This window comes from Epinephelus lanceolatus, chromosome 15 (genome assembly GCF_041903045.1).
Source record: "Epinephelus lanceolatus isolate andai-2023 chromosome 15, ASM4190304v1, whole genome shotgun sequence".
In the NCBI taxonomy this organism is placed as follows: domain Eukaryota; kingdom Metazoa; phylum Chordata; class Actinopteri; order Perciformes; family Serranidae; genus Epinephelus; species Epinephelus lanceolatus.
The window spans coordinates 21,801,762-21,827,980 of record NC_135748.1 but is presented as its reverse complement, the minus strand read 5'-3'; the positions used below and the strand labels follow the sequence as shown (position 1 = coordinate 21,827,980).

At 43.3% G+C, this 26,219-nt stretch overlaps 2 protein-coding genes across 5 annotated transcripts in view; one reads left to right on the top strand and one right to left on the bottom strand.

Annotated features, from left to right (window-relative positions):
- Positions 1 to 63: 63 nt before the first annotated feature.
- rtn1a (reticulon 1a) lies at positions 64 to 24,822 on the top strand. Of its 4 annotated transcripts, XM_033643644.2 has the most exons (9): positions 64 to 589; positions 12,029 to 12,754; positions 13,454 to 14,140; positions 21,724 to 21,931; positions 22,020 to 22,158; positions 22,399 to 22,468; positions 22,826 to 22,872; positions 22,966 to 23,024; positions 23,966 to 24,822. In XM_033643644.2, the coding sequence occupies exons 1-9, from the start codon at positions 367 to 369 to the stop codon at positions 24,006 to 24,008; spliced, it is 2,202 nt and encodes a 733-aa protein (XP_033499535.2). In that variant the 5' UTR covers positions 64 to 366; the 3' UTR covers positions 24,009 to 24,822. The 4 variants fall into 4 exon arrangements, with proteins under 4 accessions (XP_033499535.2, XP_033499536.1, XP_033499537.1 ...); XM_033643645.2 differs by lacking the exons at positions 64 to 589; positions 12,029 to 12,754; positions 13,454 to 14,140 and adding an exon at positions 16,448 to 16,836; XM_033643646.2 differs by lacking the exons at positions 64 to 589; positions 12,029 to 12,754; positions 13,454 to 14,140 and adding an exon at positions 19,782 to 19,927.
- The window catches only part of tdrd9 (tudor domain containing 9), a 32,117-nt gene continuing 30,209 nt past the window's right edge, over positions 24,312 to 26,219 (bottom strand). Inside the window, exon 35 of the mRNA XM_033643642.2 lies at positions 24,312 to 25,549. Within this exon, the coding sequence (XP_033499533.2) occupies positions 25,451 to 25,549 (99 nt within the window). The 3' untranslated portion in view covers positions 24,312 to 25,450. The remainder of the gene's footprint in view (positions 25,550 to 26,219) is intronic.

Genomic DNA, 26,219 nt, shown 5'->3' with positions numbered 1-26,219 from the left:
TTGACTCAATTTACACGCCGAAATCGCCTTTCATATTTGACTCTGCCCCAAATAAAGTGCCAACCCCGAGCCTCGCGGCCACCATGACGTCACCATTGGAGCAGTGAACTAAAACAATCAACCTCACTCCTCTCCTCTTGCTCCCCGACCGACCGCACCGCCTCATCTGTGGCGTCTACAAACCCCAGGTTCGAGTTGACAGACGCCAGCCAGGAGCCGCACTCTTGTGTGTTTCTGTCTCCGTCACACATCCTAGCAAAAAAAGGTTGTCATTTACAGTAGCGGCCCCGGCATACGGTAGAGAAGAGGAGGAAGAAGAAGAAGCATTGTAGCTTGTGTATCTTGTGTCAGAGAACAGGAAAAAGCATGTCCGCTCAGCCCGGTGAGGAGCTAGGCTCGGAGGGGAGGTGGTTTGGGGATGACTATGAGAGGAACGGCCTGTTTGGGAACACATCGACCCGCTTCGACGAGCTACGTGAAGAATTTAAGCCGAGAGGCGGCGAGGTGGCGGGCGACCTGGATCAACAATTTCATCCTTTCCAGGACGACGGGAAAAGGCCTCCCGTTGCTATGGAAACTGCATCTACAGGTAAAGCGGGCAGTTATCGCACTTAAGTCTCGATGTTTACCAATTTATAGTCTTTAAGCCACATTAGGGTTTAATTTTGCCACGAATTAACTCACCCACACCGGTGTTTAGATAGATTCAGCTAGAGAAACACGCAGTTCATCTTTCACAGATTTGTCGTTACGACAGACGGCCTGAGTTAAAACTTCTGGGTTTGAAAACACAGAAACAAAGATGCAACTTCCATAGGATGCTTGTAAATCAGCTGTCACAGCTGTGATGCTGAAGGGAATACTACTAGACATCTTCAAAACTAAATTAATTCAGACTTTGTTAGAGTTTTGACAGCTATGAAACATAAATTTTGACCTATTGTTTTCCCCAGTAGTACACACAGTTGTTTGGTTGATGAGGATGCAGCATGCAGTGACAAATAGGCTGTTGAACTTTGAATGGCCTGTTGTACCAGCTGCCACGTATAAGCCTAAAAACCTGTATTCTTGATATGGTGAGGTGGAGGGATGATAAAGAGATTAGTAGGCTACCTAGCTTTCATAGCCATTGGCTGGGTTAAAAATGATTAAATCCATAGGTTAACAGGTTTGTGGGGGGATAAAGAGGACATGTCCTCCTCAGTATTTAGAATATATGCATATATTCCTCATAATAAAAACACAAAAGTAGCAGAGGACTTTTATATTGACAGAATACATATATTTACACCATCAATTGATGCAGAAAAGGCACAAATTAGTTCATAAGAATTCACCAGGACACAGGAAATTCAGTATTTGTCGTTAAGAATATTCTGGTGGAGGACCCCCACCCCCCCGTTTCATACGTGTCCAGTGATGACGCAAAACATACGCCCTTGAATCCTACAGTTTATCAACAGCACAAAACCTGACCAAAATATTTTTATTAGCTCTACTGTAACAAGTAGCCTGCACAATGACAGGAGTCCTACACTCCTGTATTGGTATTGTTGATGATATAGTTTTATTATTGGATGCTGGAGGCTGTGGTTTTTGTGGGTACATCATGCAGATCTAAGTCCGTCACTCTCCTCAGCACAGCTCGGCTCATGCTGCTATTTTTAATCCTGAAGGAACAGGCCTCACTATTCGCTTGGCTAGCAAAACTAGAGCCATGTACTTTCATTCACGAATTCACTGAAAAATTCATGAGATGATGTTTAAAAAAAAAGAAAAAGGGCCGCCTAGTTTCCTCTCCCTGCTTCTCAGGCCTCTCTCATTTCGTTAGCTGCTGCTGGTCAAAAACAAGAAGAAGAAAAAAATGTCTGTTTTTGTTAATCCGTTAAGTACAAGAGTATTATTGAATGCAGATTTTAATACTTTGAGGCACCGAATTCACCACGCAAGTATGACTTAGACATCCAAAGCTAAAAGAGTTGCATTAGCAGAAAAGGCACTGCAAAATTTACAAACAGTGCAGAAGCTCAAAATGATTCTTTTCAAGCAGACTGCGCTTACAGTATATGTGAAACGACGAACTGGCTAGTCAATGTTTGGCCTTGCTTTCTAGAAAAAGAAAACATGCTCTACTTTCAGTGAAAGTGTGCCAGACAAGCTCCAACTTGTGTAGGTGCACACACACAAACACACACAGATTATGTTTTGATGCCTAAAAACAGACAGAATAGCCGTCTTTTATTGCTGTGCCTCCTGCTGAGCCGTGTCCGCACCAGTGAAATAATCCACTCTGTCACTTATGTTCTTGGTGGGAACAGTGCAGATCTCATCACACTGAGCAGGGCAGACTGGACATTTTCCTCTTGACCAGACATGTTATGGTCTGTTCTGATCTTTGTCAAAGACATTCACTCCCAGCCACCCCGTCTGTAACAAACTTTCTCTCTCTGATTTGCTTGTTCATTATAGCAAAATATCGAGTTTAAAGACGTAAAGGAGCAGTGTGTAAGTTTTAGGGGGTTCGGTGGCAACTACCGGTGAGGATTGCAGATTGCAACCAGCTGAAACATCTCCTGGATAGAATTCCTGCAGTGTTCATTGTTCAAGAGGTTTTAACTGGGAGCTGAGGTCCCTTCCTCTCCAACACACACAGACCCTGTGATTTAAACCAATAAAAACACTGAATAAAGCAGTTTCACATTAAAAATAAATGTTTTTCCGATGCTTCTCGTCACTGAGGGCCTGCTAACTATAAAGGACATGCAAAAACACGAATGGCGCTATCTATAGCCAGTGTTTGGTTTGCCCGTTGTGGGCTACTATAGAAACATAGTGTTGCAACATGGTGATCTCCGTGGACAAGCACCTGCTCCCTATGTAGATATTAACGGCTCATTCTCAGGTAACGAAAACACAAAGATTATTATTTTCAGGTGATTATACACTAAAGAAAACCTGTTCATTATAGTCCATATCGGCCAATATATCCCCTTAAATCCTTCACATTGGAGCTTTAAAGATTTTTCTTACTGAGGGCAGAACCAAAGTCTGGCATTTGAACAGTACAGACTGAAACAGTATCCCTCCAAGATGTCTAGAATTGCCTCCCTAGGTAATTGATCCGTGTCTGTCCTAAATCTTGTTCACAACAGTGATCTACCCGCAGGACGCCGATAATGCTGATTTCAGCTGTATTAAATTACCACAGGACAGAACCTTATAGCCTTAGATCACAGACTTCATAGCCTCCTTTATCCTTAAAAGTTTCCAACCCTGTGAAGGATTCAAGAGAAAGAAAGTTGTGAAAGATATTGCTGCATCATGACGATGGTCCAAGAGTGCTGTGAAAATCCCACAGCTTGTTTTTAGCACATGGTGTGTCTAATAGCCTCCCCTGCTGTCTGGCATAGACGAAAACAACTAAGTGCATATGGTACACAAACAATGACACCTTGTTATGAGATCTTTTCTCCCAACAAGCTCTTTGTTAGTCCTTAAAGTGCATTATAACAGTCACTTCATCACATCCTGACAAAGTGCATCAATCATGAGAAACGTTCTCCCACAGTCCACTCCCGGATAGGTGGATTAGACCTGAGTCTTTCTCCGTTTCAGCGTATCATCAGTGACAAGGATGAGACAGCATAATGTCTGGCTGGGTCTTTTCCATATCTGTCAGATAGAGAAAGCACTTAGTGGACTCCGCTGGACTGCATAAGCCAGCGCAGTGCATTTGTGCCTTTAGCTCCTGTTCCCAGGGGGCCGAGCAGTGCTAGGTCTTTTCAGACCAGATGATAAAGATGCAAGATAATACAGGGATGGAGGAGGAAGAGGAGGAGGAGGGGGGGGAGCGGCTTAATGGCAAAGAGAGCCAAGGCTGTGATGAGAGGGCCGATAGTTCAAATAGCCAGACTGTCAGGGACAAAACAGGAAATATAAAGAACTGTCTTCTCATTCACCTCTGATTCAGTATTTGACTGACAGAAGCACTTAGATGTCAGCAGTCAGCAGGGCAGCTCCCAGGTGTGAGCCAGCACCTGCATGTACTTGCGTGTGGTTAAAAACATGTCGTCCGGCACCTTACATAATTAAATACGGCTTATAGGGTGCACAATATACTTGTGTGTGTGCTTTCCAAAATGATTTAGAGTGCTCAACCCATGTGTTATCTGTCAGGTTTCCAATCTCATTTATCTTCATCTGTCTCCAGGACCAATTAGCTAATGCTGAGTTATAAAAGGACAGATAAAAGCATGACAGACCCTGCCCAAAAAGCTCCACTGCAGGGGGACAATAACAAAGCATTACCGCTATCATCATATCAATAAATCATTATTCCTCATGTCTTTTGATCCCCTGTGTTTACCCTGAAAACAATTAAAAGCCAGCATGTGAAATATGATGCTATGTTTATGATCTCACTGCCTCAGTCCGGCTCTCTAGCCTGTGGGTACGGAGTAATCCCCGAGCAGAGTATTGCAAAACTGCTCATGGGATTAGAGCTACTATCAGCAGAGACGCTTTTTAACAGTGTTAGTCCATCTAATTTTTTTTTTGTATTGGTTATTGTAGCTACACTTGCCCGCCTTCCTGTCTGTGTCTGCACTCTTCAACACCAAATTCTGTTTGCACAATGGAAGTTGAATGCCGATTCAAAGTCACACTAAATTGACAGCTTTGACCCAAAGCAGACAACTTGCAGACACTCAGTCTGGATCCTCCCACATCCTCTCCATTCATCCATAAAGCTCTATCCAAGCAAGAAAAACACAATCAATACAGTGGAAGACAGGTACTGTACGTACCACGGCTTCAGAACCTGAATGGGGGCAGATTAGCTTTAATTTAAACTGTCTCTACATTGATTTATCTTTGACAAAGGCTGCTGGAACAACAACATTTGTACTGTGTGGCCTTCAGTGATTTTTTAAAAGAATGGTAAATACACTGGGTAATTGTGGGTCGTCATTGTCTTGGATCAATGCAGCTCAGGGCAGTTGAATCCCTCAGCACAGCTGTTCTCTTATCGACCCCTGCCAGTAGTTTAGTTGTACCTTGGCTTTTAGCAAAGACTGTCTCTGTGCTCTCCATTGTCCTCCTTCTTAAAGTGGAATAGTTGGTGACCGGTATTCATGTATTTGTTCAGCCAAGGATATTGTAATCAATACAATATGAACATAAACATCATAGACAAAGCTTTTAAAGCCAGAGTCCATTAATAGTCATAGTGGTACTTTTGTTAATCTGTAACCAGTGTTAGGGTGTAATTAGTTGCATCTAACAGAGTTAAGTAATTAAAGGTCCATAGTGTAGGATTTAGGAGGATTTATTGGCAGAAATAGTATATAATTTATAACTATGTTTTCATTAGTTTATAATCACCTGAAAATAACAATCATTTTGTTTTCATTACCTTAGAATAATATGTTTTTATCTACAAAGGGAGCCAGTCCTCTTTCCCAGAGTCTGCCTTGTTGTTCTACAATAACGGACAACCCAAACACTGGCTCTCATAGGGCCATTAGTATTTTCACCTCAGCCACCGTAGTTCTCCTACATACTTGGTACTCAGGAGAAGTTTTAGTTCTGCAACCTCACCGCTGGATGCCACTAAATCCTACACACTGGAGCTGTAGATTACAAAATAAATGTAACTGTAATCTGTCACAGTTATTGAGAATAATATGTAGTTCAATTACAGTTACTAATCAAAAGGTTGGTGATTACAACAGGGTTACAAGAAAATAAATTCTTATTGATAAACAGCTTACCGTAAAACTTCAATTAATAGCCAGGGATATTATTTGCTTAAATCACTGAAATCAACAGGCCTATATTTGGGAAAGGGCCTTTAATTCCTTTCACACAAAACTGTTGCTCAGCAAAGATGAGACAATCAAAGACAATCAAATTGTTTATTTAAACCAGTATGAATATTACTTGTTTAAAAATTAGGCTTCAGATAATATAGCAATTATAAATTGTTCATTCGATCTAGCTCCAACAGACAGCACACCAGGGAGAGAGTTACAGCACTCGAGGATTACGGCTCCCGGCATACTGACAAAACACCACTTTATCCTGTTAAAACAATACTCACATTTTGGATTAATTTTTATGAAAACCCTTTTGATTCTTTTGATCTGAGGACCCTTACGGACTAAAGGAATATGAATAACTTACAGGGTAATTGAGGAATGGAGACATAATTTGAGGTAGCCAACAACCTGGTTTTACACATCCATAGAACTTTAAAAAATTTGAAAATTAACTGTTGGCAACCAGACCAGGCGTCTAATTGAGACAGCTGTTTATTTGTCAAAATGTGTAGCCATGGGGCTAGACATGGGGACTGGGTGTTTAATTGGGACTAGGCTTTTAATTGAAGTTTTATGGTATACTTCTTTGCATCTTTTCCCATGCAAGAATGCCTTCTTTTGACATATTTCCTGACAACGTAGGTCAGCAAAACCTTTGGGACAAACTTGAGTACAACACCATCAAGGGTAGGATGGCTTACGAGGAGCTGTCCCTACGTACTGACAGACTCCATTCTTTTTGCAGCATGCGCTTAAAATTTTGAATGTTTGATTTGTTCTCTTGTTTGAATTTCTCGTCTGCCAATCAAATCAATGCGCAATGCTCTGAACAGCCTGAGTCTGCCATGTGATCAGCTGACCACGCCAAAGTGGGTGGCCATGTTGTTGCACAAGAGCACCTTTCAGTGCTGGAATTTCGACAGTGTTTTCCTCCTGAAGTCAGAAAAGGGCTCTTACATTACTGTACAGTGTAAAGCTTCTTTACAAGCAGTGAAAGTGCAGCCAACATCAAAATGTTTGATGTCAAACCATCAGTTTCATTGCCCAGTTTAAAACATTTGTTAGAAAGATAATCATAATCAAAGTAATCGAATGTGATAAATTACATTACTTTGATAAGTAACTGAAATAGTTACATTACTTATTGCATTTTTAACAGTGTAACTAGTAATCTGTAACCTATTACAAAAGTAACATTCCCAACGCTGGCTGTAACAAATAAGTAAGGGACTTGATATAGTATTCTCATATTGTACCAGAGGCTTTTACTTTCACTATTGAAAGAGCTACTATTGGCCAAAAACAAGAAAAAAAAATCTGTCTGGAGCAGCAAAATATATCTGAATGAAGGTAACAGCATATTAAGTCTAAATTAGCCCATCAACATTATGAATAGGTCTCATAATGAGCATTCATTAATATGATTTACTACACGGTGGCTACTCTGCAGTTTGCTATTTATAATTAGTCAGTACTTTAACTTTGCAGCGTTGGTGGTGAAAGCAAATAAATCTGTCCACACATTAATAAATCCTCCATTGTCCTCCAAGACTTTCCTTTTTCGGAGACTCTGGTCGAAATTTTTTTTAGAGGAAACGCTACCAGGACGTAGACATATGACTCACATTTCAGTTGATGAAATGTTAAAGCATGTTTTAATTCGATGTATAGGCTGCACGTTTTTACAATTGTAGAATGCAAAAATCAATTTAGGCCTACAACAATGACAAATAAAAACTGAATGTTAAAAAATAACCGTTACTAGTTTCCATATATTTTTATGTCAAAGCCACAAGGAGCCACTGGAGAGGGTCGAGAGAGCCGCATGTGGCTCCGGAGCCAAAGGTTGCCTACCCCTGTATTATACCATCATTCTTCATACAACTAATACTTAGATGTGTTTTTATGTTCAAATAACATTTTTGTGTGAACATTTTTAAATAAATTGTACATCAAATTACAGGAAAAAGAAAAGAACTAGGCATGTCTATAGTTTTTACTGATGTTTTTTTTTCATTTCCCAGGCTTTCTCCAGGTAGTATGACTGGCTAATTTAAGTGTTTCATATTATGTGTACAACCAAGTCAGTCCTTCTGCATCATCCATGTTTTTAAAATCAGTTTCTCAACAAAGTATTGCCCAGTTCCAAGTAAACACGGCAGTTTATATCTGAAATAATAAAGCTGCAGCATATTATTTAATGTTGAAGGCACAGATGGCTTTGAAAGGAGAGCACAGTAAGTGTCTTGATGGATTGCTTTCCACAAGGTCATAGAGTGAAAGAGAACTCTTGTAAGGTAACACCACAGTCGAGAGGGTCATAGACAGAGTAATGGAGTCATTACAGTGCACTACTGTTAAAATCAGGGGGAAATATGCCCATTTTCAAAATTCATGTATCATTCCTATGGCCTAAGACAGTCCAAAAATGGCAGCAAACCTTAACTGTCTCCTACATCCAAAAGCTAGAGTGCTAAAATGCAAACCTGTGAGCTCATCAAGCTGCTCCATAAACAATAAATTGAGCAAGATGTTATAGATGACACAGAGCACCCAGGGGAACTTTCTGAGTCAACGTATCATACAACAATTAGTAAGATATCCTACAAATTAGCACCCCATGAATGACCATAGGTATTTCATGTAAACTTAACAGGAAGTTACTGTAGCTAGTTTTAGGAAAAGAAACATGGTTGGGTATCTTTAGGTTTAGTCAAGTAAAGTTACTGTGGTAAGGTTTAGGAAAAGAAACATGGTGATGACATAGCCTAGATTACCTCAAAGTTTACATGGTTCCAAACACCAGTCTCCTGGGGGAAAGTCCTGTGTTTTGTGACCTGTCTACCACCCCAGCCATCCTCCTTACGGTACCGCTTCCTTCTTTATTCCCATCCCGTTAGCGTATTGGTTACGTGATTGCAGCTTTCCCAAATACATGGATTGTACATGAATTACTGGCTCAATAGTACATGTGATATGAATTTTGTAGGAAAACATAAAAAAGTGCCTGAGAACAGTCTGCCTGAGTATATGGGCACATTTTTTGTTTCAGAGCAGAGAACACTACAATAAAACAAAGCTCATTCGGGTACAAAAAAGCAAGCAAACAATAAGTGGGTCCACAAAACCAGGCTATGACTTCATATGTTTGAGACGTACTTCTCTGGTTTCTGGCTTTGAGAGAGAGAGTAGCTCATGTTTGCAAATATTGATTGAACTTCCCGAGGCAATGAAAATAACATACTGGAATTCTTGATTTAGATAGTTTTTTCTTATAATGATGGTGTGTGCTTGGACAACACAGACTGACAGAGAAAGTCAGCAGCATCTCTTCTGTGTTTGCACTGGACTTCAACACGGTGTTCTCGGCACTCGCAAACACAGCTGTTTTTGAGAAAAATTTGGACTGATTTTAAAATCCCTTTGCCATCACATTAGTTTATTCATTTAATTACACAACTGCAGTGGATCAGTAAGTGTCTTCAAGGGACTAAACCCTGCTGTGCATGGAGTCCCACATGCAGTTCAGTAAACCCTTTAATTTCAAAGTGGTAATATATTCATTTTGCAACTCCGGCTCTTTTGATATCGACTGTGCTCACGTGTTTTTGTCTGTAGCCTGATAATTAGGAGCCTATGCCTCGGTGTAGCACACATTGTCAGGCTGCATTAGTTTCGCAGCCGCACTGGCTGCACAGAGGACAACAAAAGGACTGCCCCTTCACAGCACATCCACCAGGACTTATTTATTTAACTACACCATCCCTTCAGTGACATGATTATGTTGTGTGGCTACAGTGTGAGCTGAGAATTCCTCTGTTGTCATGTCCAATCCCATCTAAGCGCAGCAAAGCATTTGTTTCAGCCTTGTGGGTTGTTATTTTTTCCTCCAGTGTCTGGGTGCTACACCATATCAGCAGATTCAAAATACCCTCAATCTCAACATACCAACTTTGTCAAGTAGCTGCCCAGAGCGGCTGCCCTCACGACAGTTAAGACAAGCACCAGTCTCTTTATTGCTACATATGCCTCACGCAACCGCTGGTGAGTATATCCGTGTTGTTACGTAGAATGGGTTAATAGAGAAAGAGGGGGTGTGTTGCCTACAGTCAACAGGATTACTGACAGTTGGCAGCACCAGAGATCACCTCTCTTCACAGTTTGTAGTGGCCCTGAGTGCCTCCCACATCCACACACTACGTATTTGTACAGTGAATCAGAGAGTGTAAGATTATGATGGTGTTGCCAGGGTGATGGCTGATGGGACCTATACGATGGTAGTATGCTAAGAGGATTATACATTGGTTCTCTTTAGCAGTACATCAAGGGCATTCACGTCGCTGAACTGGCTCAACAGCTGGCCCGTCGGTGTCGCAAACAGCTCGGATGCATAGGCAGTTTAGATCTACAAGACATTATTAGATACAAAATAATCAGAATGTTACGTCCCCGTTTGAGCCCAGGGGATGAGGGGAGTAACATATAACCGGGTATATTCGGAAGAAGGAGAGAGGAGAGAGGGCCTGCTTTGCTTTTTCCTCCATGTCACATCAGCCCTCCCATGTCCCAGCATGGGTGTGTAGTGTTTATGCCATTGTACTGCGGTATGATGTATTGTTAATGACTGAGGGAGCAGAAGTAGGAAAGGCAGCAGAAGGGAAGGGTGGTGGGGCTTTTTAGAGGAAGCAACGGGAGGGACGGGACGTCCTGACCTGTTGGGTCTTCTGTCAGTCAGTCTGCATCCTCCAGAGCTAACCCTAAGGCTGCTATTTTAAATCTTCCCCCCTCATCCAGCCCAGCAGCTGGACCCAGCCTATTTATAGCACCACCGCTGCCCTGGGAGAAACAGGGCTGGAGAGCAGGAGGAGGAGCTCAGTATGTGGAAGTATAAACTCTGACTTGTACACAGCACAACAAATATACTAGCATCAGATGTGTGGTGGTGTGTAGTACGTGCTTGAGTGTGAATACTGTGTGTACGCTTGTGTATGAACATGAGGCAGTGTGTTTACTGGTGGAGCTGCATGACTTAAAGAAAAAGTCAACAAATCTGAATTCTTGACCTTGACTTCTGACCAGATGATTTGAAATAACATCGCTATCAAGTCCGTCTCTTCCTGTTTTGCACATCATATGTAATATGAGCATCCTTATCGTCTCCCTGCAGCACTGCAACAAATTATTCAGTGAGATGTTGAGTGATATTTTACAGCAGAGCACACACAAATTCACAGCCAACATCTGTCGCTTTTTAATTCTTAATAGTAGCTGAAAACACTATCAGCACTACAATTGTATTACTGTTGTAAATATTATTTCAGTTTTGGGTGTGTGTGTGTTGAATATTACAGTGAGTGTGCTGTGTTTTACATATTTATTATTTTATACATTTATCATGGAAGAGTTTTGTCAACCTATTGTAGCCTCACTTAAGTCATTTAAACTTTGGACTGAGTAGCTTACACATGCAGTATATTGTTCATATCTTATGTGTGTTTGTTTTCATGACACTGATTTGTTGGGGTAGTTTGTAGGTGAAGATTTTGAGGGGGATGCAGGGGACACATCCTTTTTAATATTTAGAACGTGTGCATTTGTCCCCTCCAATAATAAGTATAATCAGAAGTTGCAGAGAACTTTTATTTTGTCAAAATTCAAGACATTTGCAACATAAATTGATGTAGAAAATGCAACTGGTGCATAAAAATTCACCAGAATGCAGGAAATGAAGTGTTTGATGCTCTAAATTCTCTGGCAGAGGGCCCCCAGTTTCATACGTGTTTTCCTCAATGTATAAATAAAACCCATGCCCTTGGGGGAGATGCAAGATTAGTGATTACAGAGCAGAGATGTGACTACAGACAGCCCTTTGCCCGCATGATTTAGAACAGACTCTGGTTGTGGCACTGTGGTTTTTTGGGGTCTGAACAATTCTCCTTTGTCCCGCTCTGGGTACAAGTACCCTCTGTTACTGCTGCCTCACTGATCTTCACAGCCGAGCACCCAGTCTGACTGTGCAGTGCCACAGCCCCTCTCCCTGACAGCAGCGCCAGCTGAAGTGTAGGGTTGTTTGACTGGATGTTTTTATTAATCAAACAGCTCAGGCAGGCTGATTTGATTTCATCGTATGACACAGACTGCTGTCATTCTTCCTTAGCGGTGTCCTGTGTGTAACCGCGCTGAGTTTCAGTTCTATCTCTTTCTGTCAGTCTCTGCAGATGACTCCATGTCTGGCCTGTTCAGGAAGCCTATGAGTGATGATGGTGATGTCTACACTTCCCTGATGTCAAATCAGAGCTTCACATCCGGTCTAGAAGCCTCCTACCTGTCGGATGACCTGAAACCGTCCAAGCCCTCCTCTGGCTCCTCTGGCCTGGATCACTTCTCCAGCGACACCTACAGCTTCAGCTCCAGCACCAAGATGACTTCCAACCTGGCTGATGACATGCCAAAATCTCTGTTTGGCTCAGATAAGACAGAATCCTACAACTACATGGACATCAGCCACGGGGATGAGCGCCATGACCAGCACAGCCTGGTGGACACAGGCTCAACTGGTCGTGACTCCCTGGGCAGCTACATGGATAAAAATCCTGGGAGAGATGAGGATGACGAGGAGGAAGAGGAAAACCTGGGTCCAGCACTGGGCTCCCACTCTTTCCCGTATGTGGAGGAGCCATCTGATGAAGAGCTGTCAGACTACCGCTCCTACCGAAACCTGGGTGGCACCCCACAGACGGCCAGCCCAGTGAAGATCACCCTGACCGAGTCCCAGCCTCCAACTACCAAGACTGAGCCGCAGCAACAACCCCCTCCAGTCAGCGTGTCTGAGCGTGAAAATGTCCTCAGTGTGGGCTTACAGGGGGTTCCCACCGTGACACTATCAGAGCCAGAAGACGAGAGCCCCGCTTCCACTCCCAATGCTTCACCAACACGTAAGCACAGCACACATACACCTGTCGCAGAAGTTGCCCCTGTTGTCAAAATTCCCCATCATGGTATATGGAATTTCACGCTGCAACATCAGTATATATTAGACTAGAGTATAGTGCATCTTTATGGAAACTGTTTTATGGATAAAATGACTAGATGGGTATGCATGTTTTTGTCTGATTAGGTGAAAATACTCCTCAAGAAACCTTATCATGTCAAAAATATTTCATGTAGAAGATGTTGATGCCATAATAATGGTCATCAGAGTCATGGCTATTTCAGAACTTGTCTTTAAAGTGATGCATAACAGTAGCAAAATTGAGAAGAATCATGAAGTCAGCAAACTGACTTAGTGACAACAGCTTTACAACAATAACTATATAAAGTTTGTTAACATTAGTTTATGTTAGCCATCAACAGCTACTGGTCATACCAAACCAAGTAAGTTTGTAGCAGGAAAATTGTATTGAGCAAGTCATCGGAAGTTACAAAGGATCATTTGTATATCATTCACTGTGGAGGCATGCTAGAAAAACAAAGTATTCTTCAAAAATTCAATGTAACACAGGGTGACTCATTGATACACAAATGATCATTTTGTTGGCGAAGTATTCTTTTAAGATTTATGTGCAGATACTCTATGCCTGTAATGTGAATGAAGAGTTGAATGTCCACTCTTCTCTGCATTTCTTTGTGAACAGAGAAAGAATTCCCTTCCCATGACATGTTCAAGGCTGATGCAGTGAAGCCTGCAGCTTCCAAAAGCAGTCCAAGCACAAAGGCAGGCAGCAGGGAGCATGATGGCAGCAGTGCAGAGTCTGGAGACTCAGAGATTGAGCTGGTGTCTGAGGAGCCTCCAAAGGCCACTAGCAACCCATTTGCCCAGCCGCCTAACAGCAAGGGCACTTTCAGCCAGCCTAACAACCCCTTTGACAATCCCCCAGTTGCCAAGGGTGGTTTCGGCCTAGCAGGCAACCACGCTCCACCCACAGCCTACAGCATTCTGAGGGAGGAGAGAGAGGCAGAGCTTGACAGTGATCTCTTCATTGAGTCTGCATCTGAAGAGAGCCCAAAGAGAGAGCAGGGCTTCAGTGGCCCCAAACAGGGAGTCAGCCCTCCCTCTCCCCTGGTTCCCAGCTCTGTGCCTCCACATAGCACAGCTGAGACGGTGCCAGCCGAGCCTCTGATCACAGAAAAGGTCAAGACCCCCGTGAAAACAGAGGAAGATCGCCCCAGCAAGCCCAAGCCGCCCACTGCTGCTGTGCCCCCAGAGGTGCGATCGGAGAGGCCCCACCAGGACGACATGCACAAGCACACCAGTGAGGGCAAAGGAGACCTGGGAAAGTCTACTGCTTCAATCATCCTGCAGGGCTTTGATAAACAAAAAGGTCAGTCTTAGAAATCTTTATCGCCTCTTTTGCCCAGAACGTGGTGTTTTCTCAAGGATACATTTTTCACCTCTTCACAGAAATGTTAGAAATCTCATTGTTACTGCCGCTTGAAGAAATAAGATCTCACAAAATATGTCTGTAATCTTTTCAGTGTTGCAGTGGTTTCACCTTGGCTTGTAAGCTGCTATCTTGAGTACTGGCTTTCCAGAAATAGTGCTGTCAGCTTGTGGAACAGGTAGTGTCGTGTGTGCTAATGTGTCTTCATGCTCTACTGAAAGCTCTATCGCATGTGCATTCATGTTCATAGCCTCCCCCATCATATATCGAGGGGTAAAAAACAGTTTGTAAATGATTGACAGCTTATTTCTAATCACTAACGCAGTACTTGTGTTTGTTTACCTCCGGGTAGCTACCTGCATGGTGTGCTTTGACATTGTTTTGTTGACAAGGCTGGGAAAGTAAACAGGATGGGATGTTCCACTGCTGAGTGTGTCGTCTGCTGGGGAGGGTGGGAAGTGTTGTACTTTCCTGAGGTCTGCTTCCCCCTGGTGGAACATTTGAGAGAGAAAAGCAGCGTGAGGATGCATTGATTCACAGTTATGACAATGCATGATGACTGAAACTCAACAGCCCCACTGTCTAACCTGTAAACATCACTCTACAGTCAATGTCAACAGCATATATGATGGAATTGCAGAGGTTAAAAAAAAAAAGAAACTCTTTATGCATCTTGATGGCATCTGGCTCCTTTCATCACTCTGTGATTAGATAAGTCAAACATGCCAGTCACAGTCAGCAGGAGTTAAAGCTGTTTAAGCTGCACATTTGAGGTTGGCATTGGGTATTTTGACTTCTATTGGCTGTTCTCTCTATCCATGTAAACAGTGGGTTTACATAATCCTATGATGTCAAAACTGGGGCACACTCCTACTTAGAGGCTTTGAAGGCTTTCTCTTGATTTTCACAGTTAAAGAGCTGGAAAAAAAAATCACATCTTAAAGAATGTAGATTGACTCGCAGCTACTGATGCACCAGAATGTGATGACTGAGCAAATTTAAAATGTGTAATATAAAGAGCTGCTGTGGTCAAATAATAAATAAAAGAGGTTGTCCTTGTTTTGTTTACTCGGACTGTAAGAAGGTTCTGGAAATGCTAAAAAAAGCAGGTCACATGTGTTTTTTTCTCCACCACTAGAGGGCGCAGCTCACCTTTATTGCTCTGTTGAAGACCAGTAGATATTATGGTGCACTTCCACGCCAGTTGCCATAGCAACAGTGATGGGGGAGCGTGTTCAGTCTGGTCCAGGGAAATCTGTTTTTTTCTTTTCTTCTTCTTCCCCTGTGGTCGGTATTGGCATAGACGCCTGTCAAGGCTGCAGTGAGCAGAAGGTGTAAGGTGTGGCTGTCTGCGGGGGGGGGACGACGACGACGACGACGACTAATGGCTTCGATTGGATTAAAATAATGACGTAAACTATAAAGGAATTGTTTTCTACTCAGTGCTGACAACGCAGTGACTGTGCGGTTTCTTTTGCACTTCAGTCCCAGGGCTTTTTACACGTTGTTATTATATTATTATTGAGAGGAAATCATAAATCACCAACACATCCATTGTGCTATAATGCACAGTGTCTCTCTTGTCATGAATTATTTAAGCATAAGCACTTTGTCTCTTCATTTATCAGTGAGTCATCATAGTGGAAACAGCTATTTGAATCTCAGGCAACAACCTTAAATATTGTTCTGTGCAAATAAAGAACAACGGACCTGGATGTTTGCCATATTTTTCCTTAGCAACACAGAGTCCAGCCATTTTCCACCTTCAAACATTGCTATAGCTGTCTGGTCTACACCATGACATCAGACTATTAAAATGACTCGTTAGGCTGCACAGACAGTGGTAATGTGCCATTATCTGTAGCCTATAAAATTAATTGCACCATTAAATATCAAAGTGAAAAAATCGAACAAGCTACAAGGGAAGCCAGAGCGGCATGCTTGAAAGTATATGACAATGCTTTGGTGTCTCATCAAAGCGTATGTGGGATAACTTTCCCACTGCTTGTACCCCCACTATCACCAGTGTGTTGTGATGCTCTGTTTGGGCTTTTATTGTGAAAGCTTGTGTACTTTCCCTTTCAAGAAAAAAAGCTTAGTCTCCAGCGATCACCACCCACCCTCTTAGCCCCCTAGGCTCTTAATCATTGCATGGATGGTTTGCTGCAGCAGCAACTGTGGTGTGGTGTTTACAATTTGACCCCCCCTCCCCCTCCCCCTCCCCCAGCGCGCGCGCTCGCGCACACACACACACACACACACACACACACACACACACACACACAGACATACATACACATACGCACTTTCCCCGCTCCTTGTGTTCTAGCCAGCGCTGCTCCACAGCATCAGTCTGTGAGCTCCGCGAGCCGGCAGCACCTTGGAAACCTTTCCTCCCTCCCTCCCTTCCTCCCTCTCTGTCATCTCAACCTATCTCCCGCATCCTTTTTTCGACCATTCATGCCTTTCTGGGATGAGTGAGTGAGTCGGTGCTGCTGAAGAGGGAGACAAAGAAGAAAACGGAGACCATAAAGAGAAAGAGAGACAGAGAACAGGGACATTACTGAACACCAGCATGCAGGCCACTGCAGACGTGACCAAGAAGGAAGGCTCCTGGAGCGGCTGGAAGGGCCAGGGTACTGATGTGTTTACTGTGATTTGCTCATCAGTCTGTCTGTGTTTTGTGGCTGTGAGAGACGCACCGTTATCTCTGCATGTAGGTTAAATATTCATGACACCGTAGGAGTGCGTTCTTGAATGTATGTGTGTTTTGCATGTGTACATTGGTCATCTAACTGTATTTGTCAAGTGTTGGGGGATCAAACAGCAGTGTTTACCTGCGCATCCTTTCACACGGACACGCCCTGATGACAGATCCTTTCTGCTGCGTGTGTGCGCGTTTGATTAAAAGGGAAAAAAAAACACAGAGGAGAGGGGGCGAGAGACGCTGGTGGGTGTTTTGGAAAATAAGTGTATGTACACCAGTGTGCTGGGAACTGGGAGCCATCTGTTTTGGGTGCATGTTAATATGGATGCTAGTGTTGTGGACTAAGGCGTGTCATTGTCATCGCCCTCCCCACTTTGCGACCGTGCAGGGGAGCTGGTTTTATATGGCGTATGCTCTGTTTTTGTGTAACGAGGTAGTCAGAGTATCCGGACGGCACTGACAGACTGTCTCCATGGTAACCAGGGCACACCCATCCTGATTACATCAGCCCTATCTCCTCGGCTGCCATGGCACCTTGCAGAGACTGGGCCGGAGAACAGCATCCTCCGTCTGTCTGTTTCCATAGCATGGAGGGCTCGTAGAGGGGGCCAAGAGAGAAAATGGCGTCCCTTCGTCCACACTGGCTGTGGTTTATTATCTTCTATCTTTAAGTTTAGCTCAGCAGTGTAAATGCAACAGAATGGCCCGGTTATTGTCTCCCAACTGAAACTGCAACAGTCACTGTGGATGTGCAGCTTTGTAAAAAATAACCTTGATGACAAACCCCCATTTGTCATTATTCTACTGAGTCACTGTCCATTTACTTTGGCCAAGACTGCAACGTGATAGCCTATCAGATGGGATCTGTCCACAACATTAGGAACGCATCAAATTAAGCTGATACAGTTAAGCACAGCAAAGGATGAAACTGAGCAGATTTGTTTCCTGCAGATGAATGTTTGAACATCACCTTGAAGCTGTAGGCATTTTTATATTTAGTCTTTCCCATTGCACATGCACAGTCCTGAGTCACTGCCACCATACTACTCCAGAATTATAAAACAATGATGCAGACATATCCAAAATTGAGTCATGCATGACATATTCAAACAGGACAAGATGCCACACATACATACTGCATACTGGCTTCAGTCTGGCACCTCGTCGCAACCTTTTTATAAAGCCCTGACCTCACCTTAGCACTGGGAAGGTACACGCCCATAAACATCCCTAACACAGAAAATTAAAAATACAAGTAGAAGGCTGAGGAATATACTGCCACACACTAGTAATGGGTCGTAAGCGATGATTGAGAGGGATTACTTCTGTATGAGCCTATGCATTGTTTATTAGACGTAATATATATTTCAATCTATTTAAAAATATTGATAAATAGAGGGGTCTGAGAGAAGAATCTAACTTTAGAAATACACTGAAGGTATTATTTCTGTTGGACAACCTGTCCAATTAATGAGGTATTGCTGTCTGCACAAACTCCAGCAAATGTTCATGCATCAGTATTAAGTGAGTAACTCAAACCATCTTACATCAAAAACTCAGAACTATCACTCTGATTTTGAATTTGACATTCATACTGTCACACCCAAACCTAAACACAGCATGCTGAAGTTCAAGTCTGAGACTCAGGTCTTGAATCTCAGCTGCAGGAGTCCCTTTGCATGTTTGCTCACTCTGGTTGATGGCTTGTTTGAGGCCACAACGATGTCTTCAGTGATTTAATGAGGTCAGGCTAAACTAGTTTCACTACAGAAAAGGGGGAGGGGGAATCATATTATTGTCACTGGTGTTAATCATTTGCTCTGCTTTTTTGCTCGCTGTTTGTGTTGAATATCAGAGGCAAGAGTCATGTCAACAAACAGAGCTTGGCTTTCGTACTTCCTCTGTGCTCTGGTTCAACATCCTGCGTGTCGTATATTAAACTGAGCAGTTCAGTTTTAGCTACTGTCAAAAACTAGCTGGGTTTTCTATATTTGGTGCATGCCTTAACATAAAAAGTTTCAAATGTAAATAATCGAAATGTCATCCCAACTGTCGTCTAGTCTGAACAAGCTGCGCCACACAAATGAGCATTTTTATTCTTTCAATTAGAAATTAGACACAGATTCGTAATGTCTGAGCTTGCCATGTGACTATCGGTTAATCTTAAAGCCCTTCATACACACTGTCTCTCTTATTTTCTTGAAACAGGCTTGACGACTAACTGGCCTCGTGTTAAACCTGCCATTGTCCTTTTGTGCTCCACAATAAAGGGAGAGGCTGTCTTCATGAGTCGGGGTGTAGAGACACATTATGTGCTGCTGATTCCCCAGATTCAGAGCAAATGAATCTCTCACTGTTCCCAAAGGAAGGCTCTCTCCCCTCCCTCCCTCCCTCCCCGTCTCTTCCCCTCTCCCTTCCACTTTCGGCCCCTCCCTTCCTTCGTCTCTCCATCTCTCGTTGAGTGGTGGAGAGAAAATGGAGCACGGTAACTATGGTAACTGCATCAGGCAGGTGCTCAGCACTGAAGCATTTTAATGGAGGAGTAGAACATGGCTACATTTTGTACGGTTTATTAGCGTGCAATATTAACGGTCTCATCTTTAGCTACTGAAGTCACGTGATGCACAGTAAGAGGACTCTGGTTTCATTTTCCATTTTGATTTGACTGTCTTTTATTTTAGTCGCTGCTTGGCAGTCTTTATCACGTGTCAGCGGGGCTGCGCTTAAAAGCCTGGGCATAAAAGAGCTCACAGAGAGAGAGTGTGTTTGTATGTGTGTGTTAGTGTGTGTTAGTGTGTGTGTGCTGGATTGCAATGTGATTCTTTGGCAACCGCACCCCATAGACGCCCCCCTCCCTCCCTCCCTCCCTTCCTCAGTCCCCCTGCGCAGGCGGATGCTGATTTGCTGGTGTGGCTGTGGCCCCTCCCCTCCTGTGCAGGGGGGACTCCCCCTTCAGTGCTCTCCTTTTGTCCGTGGATAAAGCAGCTGCCTCTTTCCCTGTTCAGCCATGGGAGCCGCAGGTCAGTACACGCTTCTACAGCACTAGCTAAAGCTTTTTCCAGTCTGCGTGCAGTCTGTGCAGCACATCACAAGGCGCAGTTGCTGTTGCCGGTCAACACCTGTCTCGAGCAGAGCTGTCTGTTGTTGATGTGTCTGTGTGCTGTAACAGCTGCTGTCTGTGCTACCTGCGCCCGTCTGTGTGTGTGTGAGAGCATCTCCATGCAAATCAGTAACCACATGGACAGTTTGTCAGTGGTGGCAGCAACAATGGCTTCTGTGGGGAGTGGTGCATGTACAGCAGTGAAGGCACATGGATCCTGTTCTGTTTCTGAATGAGTAGTGTCTTTGATTTGATCGTGGGGGTGGGTGGGGACGGATAGGTACTGTAAGTCACTATTGGTTAGTGACAGGAAAAGACAGATTATACTTGTCATTTTACAGTGTAGACTCTTAGTGTGTGAGTAGCAGAGATTCACTTAATCACAATCTGTGTTCTTCTGCCATCCAGGGTTAGCCTGCCTTTTTGGCATCCACAGATGCCTTTTAGTGGAGAGTAAAGATGGCCGTCATCACTATGCTGCTCACAGCTCCACGGCTAAAATTAGAGCAGGCAGGCAGGCGGACAGCTCAGAGAGGAAGAGTAAGACACCCAAGAGACCTTAACCTGCGATTCTCTCTTCTTCGCGGGCACCAAAGTTTGTATTAACATACTGGTTCTGCTTGCCTCTCTACGTGACACGACGGATTTCCAGGTGTTGGTACCAACGGATGAGCGGTAACCCCTGGTAAGACTGTTAGACACGCAGTGGCGGAGGTGAAACAAGCAGCCGACAGTTCTCATGGAAACAGGCCCGTGTTTCCAGCCGACACAGACGACTGCCAGAGGAGGACCATGTCGGCTGTAATGGTACACTGGGCTAATCCTCCTCATCACTTCTCTCTCTCATCTTTGCCAGTGGCTTTGGATTTCAGGCCCCACCACCCAAAGAAGTGAGACAAAGAACATGTTAGAATAAAAGGAAAATGGTGCAGCAAGACGCATAGGGTGCTTGCAGGCGTGATATTTGTTCCTGTATAAGTTTGGGGAAATCATGCTGTTTCACTGCATTGATGAGACGCCACACTGAAGCACTGTTATCCTTCACTGACCACAGATCTGCTTGTCTGGCCAGGTCACATTGAACCGTTATCTGTGAGCTACTGATAGCGCTTCTATTTCTGCTGCTGCTGCCTTCAACAAGCTACAGGTCAATCATTAATTCTGTTCTGGGAGCAGAAGGTGCAGGTGTAACTTCAGCGTAATGCCGATCCCTCCGCCTGTTTTGCATGTATGTTTGTATACGTATGAGACCAGACCAGGTGGGACTGATAAGTACACGTCAGATGTAAACGTGAAGTCCCACCAGTCCTGAGCGTGGCATCACAGACTGAGGCACTTCGTTGACAAGTCAGAGTCAGCTATTATCTTCTTCAAAGGTCGCTCTATATATAGGAGTAAAGAAACTGAACTGACAAATTGTCACTCGCGCCACTTCGCAGCTCCTCAGCTCACTCTAACCTAATGAAAAGCTAGGTTAGGAAGCTGGGTTAAAACAGGATCACGTGACAGCTGGGGATCTCTGAGGACGTTGGGTTGTGAACAGCTTCCAGATATTTGACCCAAATGTGTGGTGTGTAGCGCGCCGCTGCAGCCTAATCCACATAGAAACTGATACGTCCGTGGATGCCCGGGCCTGCTTGTCACAGAGTGAGAGGTCAGGTCATGCTGCTTGTGGGTCCTAACCCTGTTTGTCCTTGTTCTGTCCTTCCCTCGCAGCAATTGACCTGCTCTACTGGAGGAATGTGAAGCAGTCGGGGGCCGTGTTCAGCAGCGTGCTTCTGCTCCTCTTCTCCCTGACCCAGTTCAGCGTGGTCAGCGTCGGAGCCTACTTAGCCCTAGCAGCCCTCTCTGCCACCATCAGCTTCAGGATCTACAAGTCTGTCCTGCAGGCTGTGCAGAAGACCGATGAGGGACATCCTTTCAAGTAAGTAAAATATAAGATCATTGAAGGTTTATGGATTTCACTGAAAGGTACTGAAAAGGTCTGTTTCCAACCCTGTCTTTGTTACCAGAGCCTACCTGGAGATCGAAATCGCTCTATCCCAGGACCAGATTAGCAAATATGCCGACAAAATCCTGCTGTACACCAACACCTGTATGAAGGAGCTCCGCAGGCTCTTCCTTGTACAAGATCTGGTTGACTCCTTGAAGGTTTGCCTCAAACTCGCTTGTTTGCCTTTTAGCATTGCTAGCAAGGGATGACATTATCTGTCAGTTACTTCAAACTGCACCACCTTCAGGTACAGCGTAAGATCAGCTCTGCCTCTCAGGGCCACTAGCGGGGCTTTGTGACTCATGTCACAAAACTAAGAACGCAGACACCAAAACAATGTATATATACGGTCAAACGTGCAGGTTATAGAGATTAAAACATGTCTGTATCTGTTTCAGTTTGCTGTTTTGATGTGGCTGCTGACCTACGTGGGCGCTCTCTTCAATGGCCTGACACTGCTCATCCTAGGTGAGGTCATCCTGACTCAGCATTGCTGTTGACTCACACATGTTCAGTCTTTTTGTTTTTTGAGTGTCAGAAATTCAATGATCTTAGAGGACTCGAACAGAATACACGTACTACATTATAACGTGTCATTAATGAGAAGTATAGTGTGTCCTTATCATTATGCCAGAACTTAATTCACTTCTTTAACATATTTGCTTCACTGTCGAGCACGTACAGTATCTGTTTACTTTTCCAGTTTACCTTAGATAAGTGTTGGTGTGTGCTGAGGGGCCTGCTGATACACGTGTGTTCCTGTCTGAACATATTCCCACTGTAGGTCAGAATACATTAACCATCACTCTCTCCATGCCTTTACAGCTGTGGTCTCCATGTTCACCATGCCTGTGGTCTATGAGAAACATCAGGTACGAAATTGAGCTTCACAAAAACTCAAGTGAACCTTAGTGAATACAATAATTTTCCAGTATTGACACCCGTCATTTTCCCTCTGTTTTCAGGCACAGATTGATCAGTACGTGGGACTAATACGGACCCAGGTCAACTCTGTGGTGGGGAAGTGAGTGTCTGACATTCAGAGTTTTTGTTCAAAGTTCATTTACAATATACGAACAAATATAGCTGCTAGCATTTAGCCATATGAGTTCAGTCCACACAAACACAATGAGGAGTCTAAGGCAAACAATTACAAGAACAGCACCTGCTGTTCCTCTATTAGAGCTACTATTGTGCACTTGTGCAAGGCACTTAACCCTTACTCCTCTGCTCAGTAGCCAGCAGATGACACTGTAGATGTATTGAGGGGCTTCCAGGTATTTGTGTGTAAGCAGGGCGCTGCTGAAAAGAGCGTTTGTGCTCTGCAAACCTTTCAATTTGCAAGCTTTATTCACGTTATGAATAAACAGTTTGGACTATCAAGTCTGTTTGAAGGAACAGTGTGTATGATTTAGTGACACGTAGTGGTGGAGATTACAGATCGCAATCAGCTGAAACTTCTCCGGTCAGAATTCTGTCAGTGTTCTTTGCTCAGGAGATTTTACCAGGAGACGAATTATCTGCAGAGGTCTTCTCCCATCCAAAACAGACAGCGCTTTTTTCCAGCGCTGCCCTAAATCTTACACACTGGAACTTTAAGATTAAAAAAAAGGCTGCACACGCCAACATGTTGCTTGGGATCAAGTGGATCAGCTGCTCTGTCTAACTGACTGAAACACACTTGTATTTATTCCTAAATTGTGTTAACCCAGAAAATTAGAGAGTGAAGTTTATAGGTTTTTAAAGGGTTAATGGATGCCAAAATGTCCAGCTGCAGTTTTTTTGGACTGGCCACTATCAATTTGCCAATTTTAGTAAAACCTGACGGTCAGTTCTGTTGACTGCCATAAAAAGAGAGACTAAGAAAATAGCAGGAGGTTTAAAACAAAGTTGAATAAGCATAATATAATCTAGAATAAATACCTTTTTGGACACATGGTATCGAAGCCTGTTTTCTCTGTACAGGATCCAAGCGAAGATCCCTGGGGCCAAGAGGAAGGAGGAGTAGACCTGTCTGTCTCACCGTGAAGCTGACAGTCCAGTCCAGCTCAGAGTCAGGCAGCTCGCTCACTGTTGAAGAGCCTGGTCGTCATCTGTGGGGCATAGTGCTATGTCATCTTGGTGTTCTCTAAAAGCATCCACTGGAGAAACCGTCACCCTGTCTATAGCAGTCTAAACACTAACACACACAGTCACACGTACATAATCCTGTTTCTAGGTAGACGAGTACACAACCTACGAAAACAAAAAAAGAAACTGACTTTTTTTGTGTTGCTTATTATTAAAGTGCATGAAGTCGAGCCTTGGGTAAATAATATTTGATATCTTTTGTGCAGTTTTTGAAATCACGCTACATTTTTGCTTTGCAGTGCTTACCACAAACTGTATGGTTTGGCACAAAAAAGCTAAATGCCCACAGACGTGCTCTGCTGCCAGTGTTAAATACTGCTTCATGTTTCTGAGTTAGCAGACAGGGCTTCTCTCAGTATATGTCCATATATATACATAGCAAAAATGATTTCCTTTTGGTGTTTCCAAGCACAACATAATTTAACAATATGCGTCTTAGATGTGGTAATTGTAGAGTTTTTGCTTTTGTATAACCATAAGGAACAATACACACGCTCATGTTTTAGGTACTGTTGTACAACTACTATGAAGACAAGGAGTATCTGGTGATATTTAGCTTGTTTGAATAACTGTCCAACTTTGTACTATGTTCAACTATACTCTGTAGTTCTTTAGACCCTGGACTCTAACTATTTGCACTTACACTATGTATTTAATTACAAGAATAAGAAAAATAAATGTACCTTGATGTATAACATCTCCTCAGCAACTTTACTGACGAGTTCATATTCATAAGGCGCCTTCAGGTTGAGTGAAGATGAGACTGTGTGCGACACCAAAGCTAAGTTTGACGTGTTAACACTTTGGATGGAAGACCGGGAATGATGAGCTATAAATACAAGCCAGTGAATTCTGGCACAAACACACCTCTCATCTCATAGTAGGAGTTTTGTGTGTGTGTGTGTGTGTGTGTGTGTGTGTGTGTGCTGTGGGGATATATTTAACCTGACTCTTGGGTCACAATGAAACTATGTTTGAATGAAGACTGATTGACGAGCCTCATCTGTTGCCAACAGGTATTTTTAATAGCCCACGGCTAAAGTGCTTATACAGAGAGCTAAACAAGATGATTCTCATCAATGAACTTTACCTGACTTATTAACAGCCACTTATTAAAACAGGGAATAACGACTCCAGTGATTACTGCAAACAACAAATTAAGGACTGAGGATTTTGCTGTGCTGCTGGGAGCTCCAGTCCCATGTAAACATAAAAAATATGCTCCTCTGAATATAAATTAAAGAAAATCCAGGCACCTTCTCAAGTACATCACTGGAACCAGTTTCATTTCAACACAAATGCAAGAACGACAGTGACTTTTTAGCTGTTGAGGAGGGTGACAGGATGCAGCTGGAAGAGAACGCCTCTGGTCTTATCTTTGCGAGGCTCGACAATATCCATCTTCAGAGCAGGATCCACCTGCATATTCAATAAACCAAAACTTTAAAATACACGTTGCTAAAATGTGCTCACAAAACAGCCACTGGCAGGGCTATAGACATCGATTGTAGAAAAGAAATGGATGTGGTCTAGGGTCTGAAAAGTGAAGTCAATGCACAAGTACCTTAAACATGCATTCTTTCTAATGGCCAGTAGGGGGCGACTCCATTGGTCTCAAAAAGAAGTTTGATTGTATACAACCATATGAGAGTGTGGCCCTACTTCTCAGTTGATTAATTACCTCAGTAAACATTTTCCTAATAAATTTATGTTCTCAATCGCTAATTACAAGTCTTCTCCAGTACAGCATGATGTTAAATTTATAAATTATTGTCCCATTATGAGTAAAATAGACAATAAAGCAGGGTATGCTTCAGGGCGTGGCTACCTTCTGATCGACAAGTTGCTACCACTGCAACCTGCAGTGCCAGGGAAGCAACATTGAAAGCATAGGTTTGCAAGCCACTAATTACTTAATGCTGGAAAAGGTTGAAATATAGCAAAGTTACTCTCGGCAGAAATCTAGTTTAGGTAACAAAAGCTACTTAGCTTACCCACATGCTAAATTCAAGGCTTCAAAATGGTTGTCCACAAATCAATGGGTGACATCATACTGACTACATCCACTTCTTTTATACAGTCTATGGCT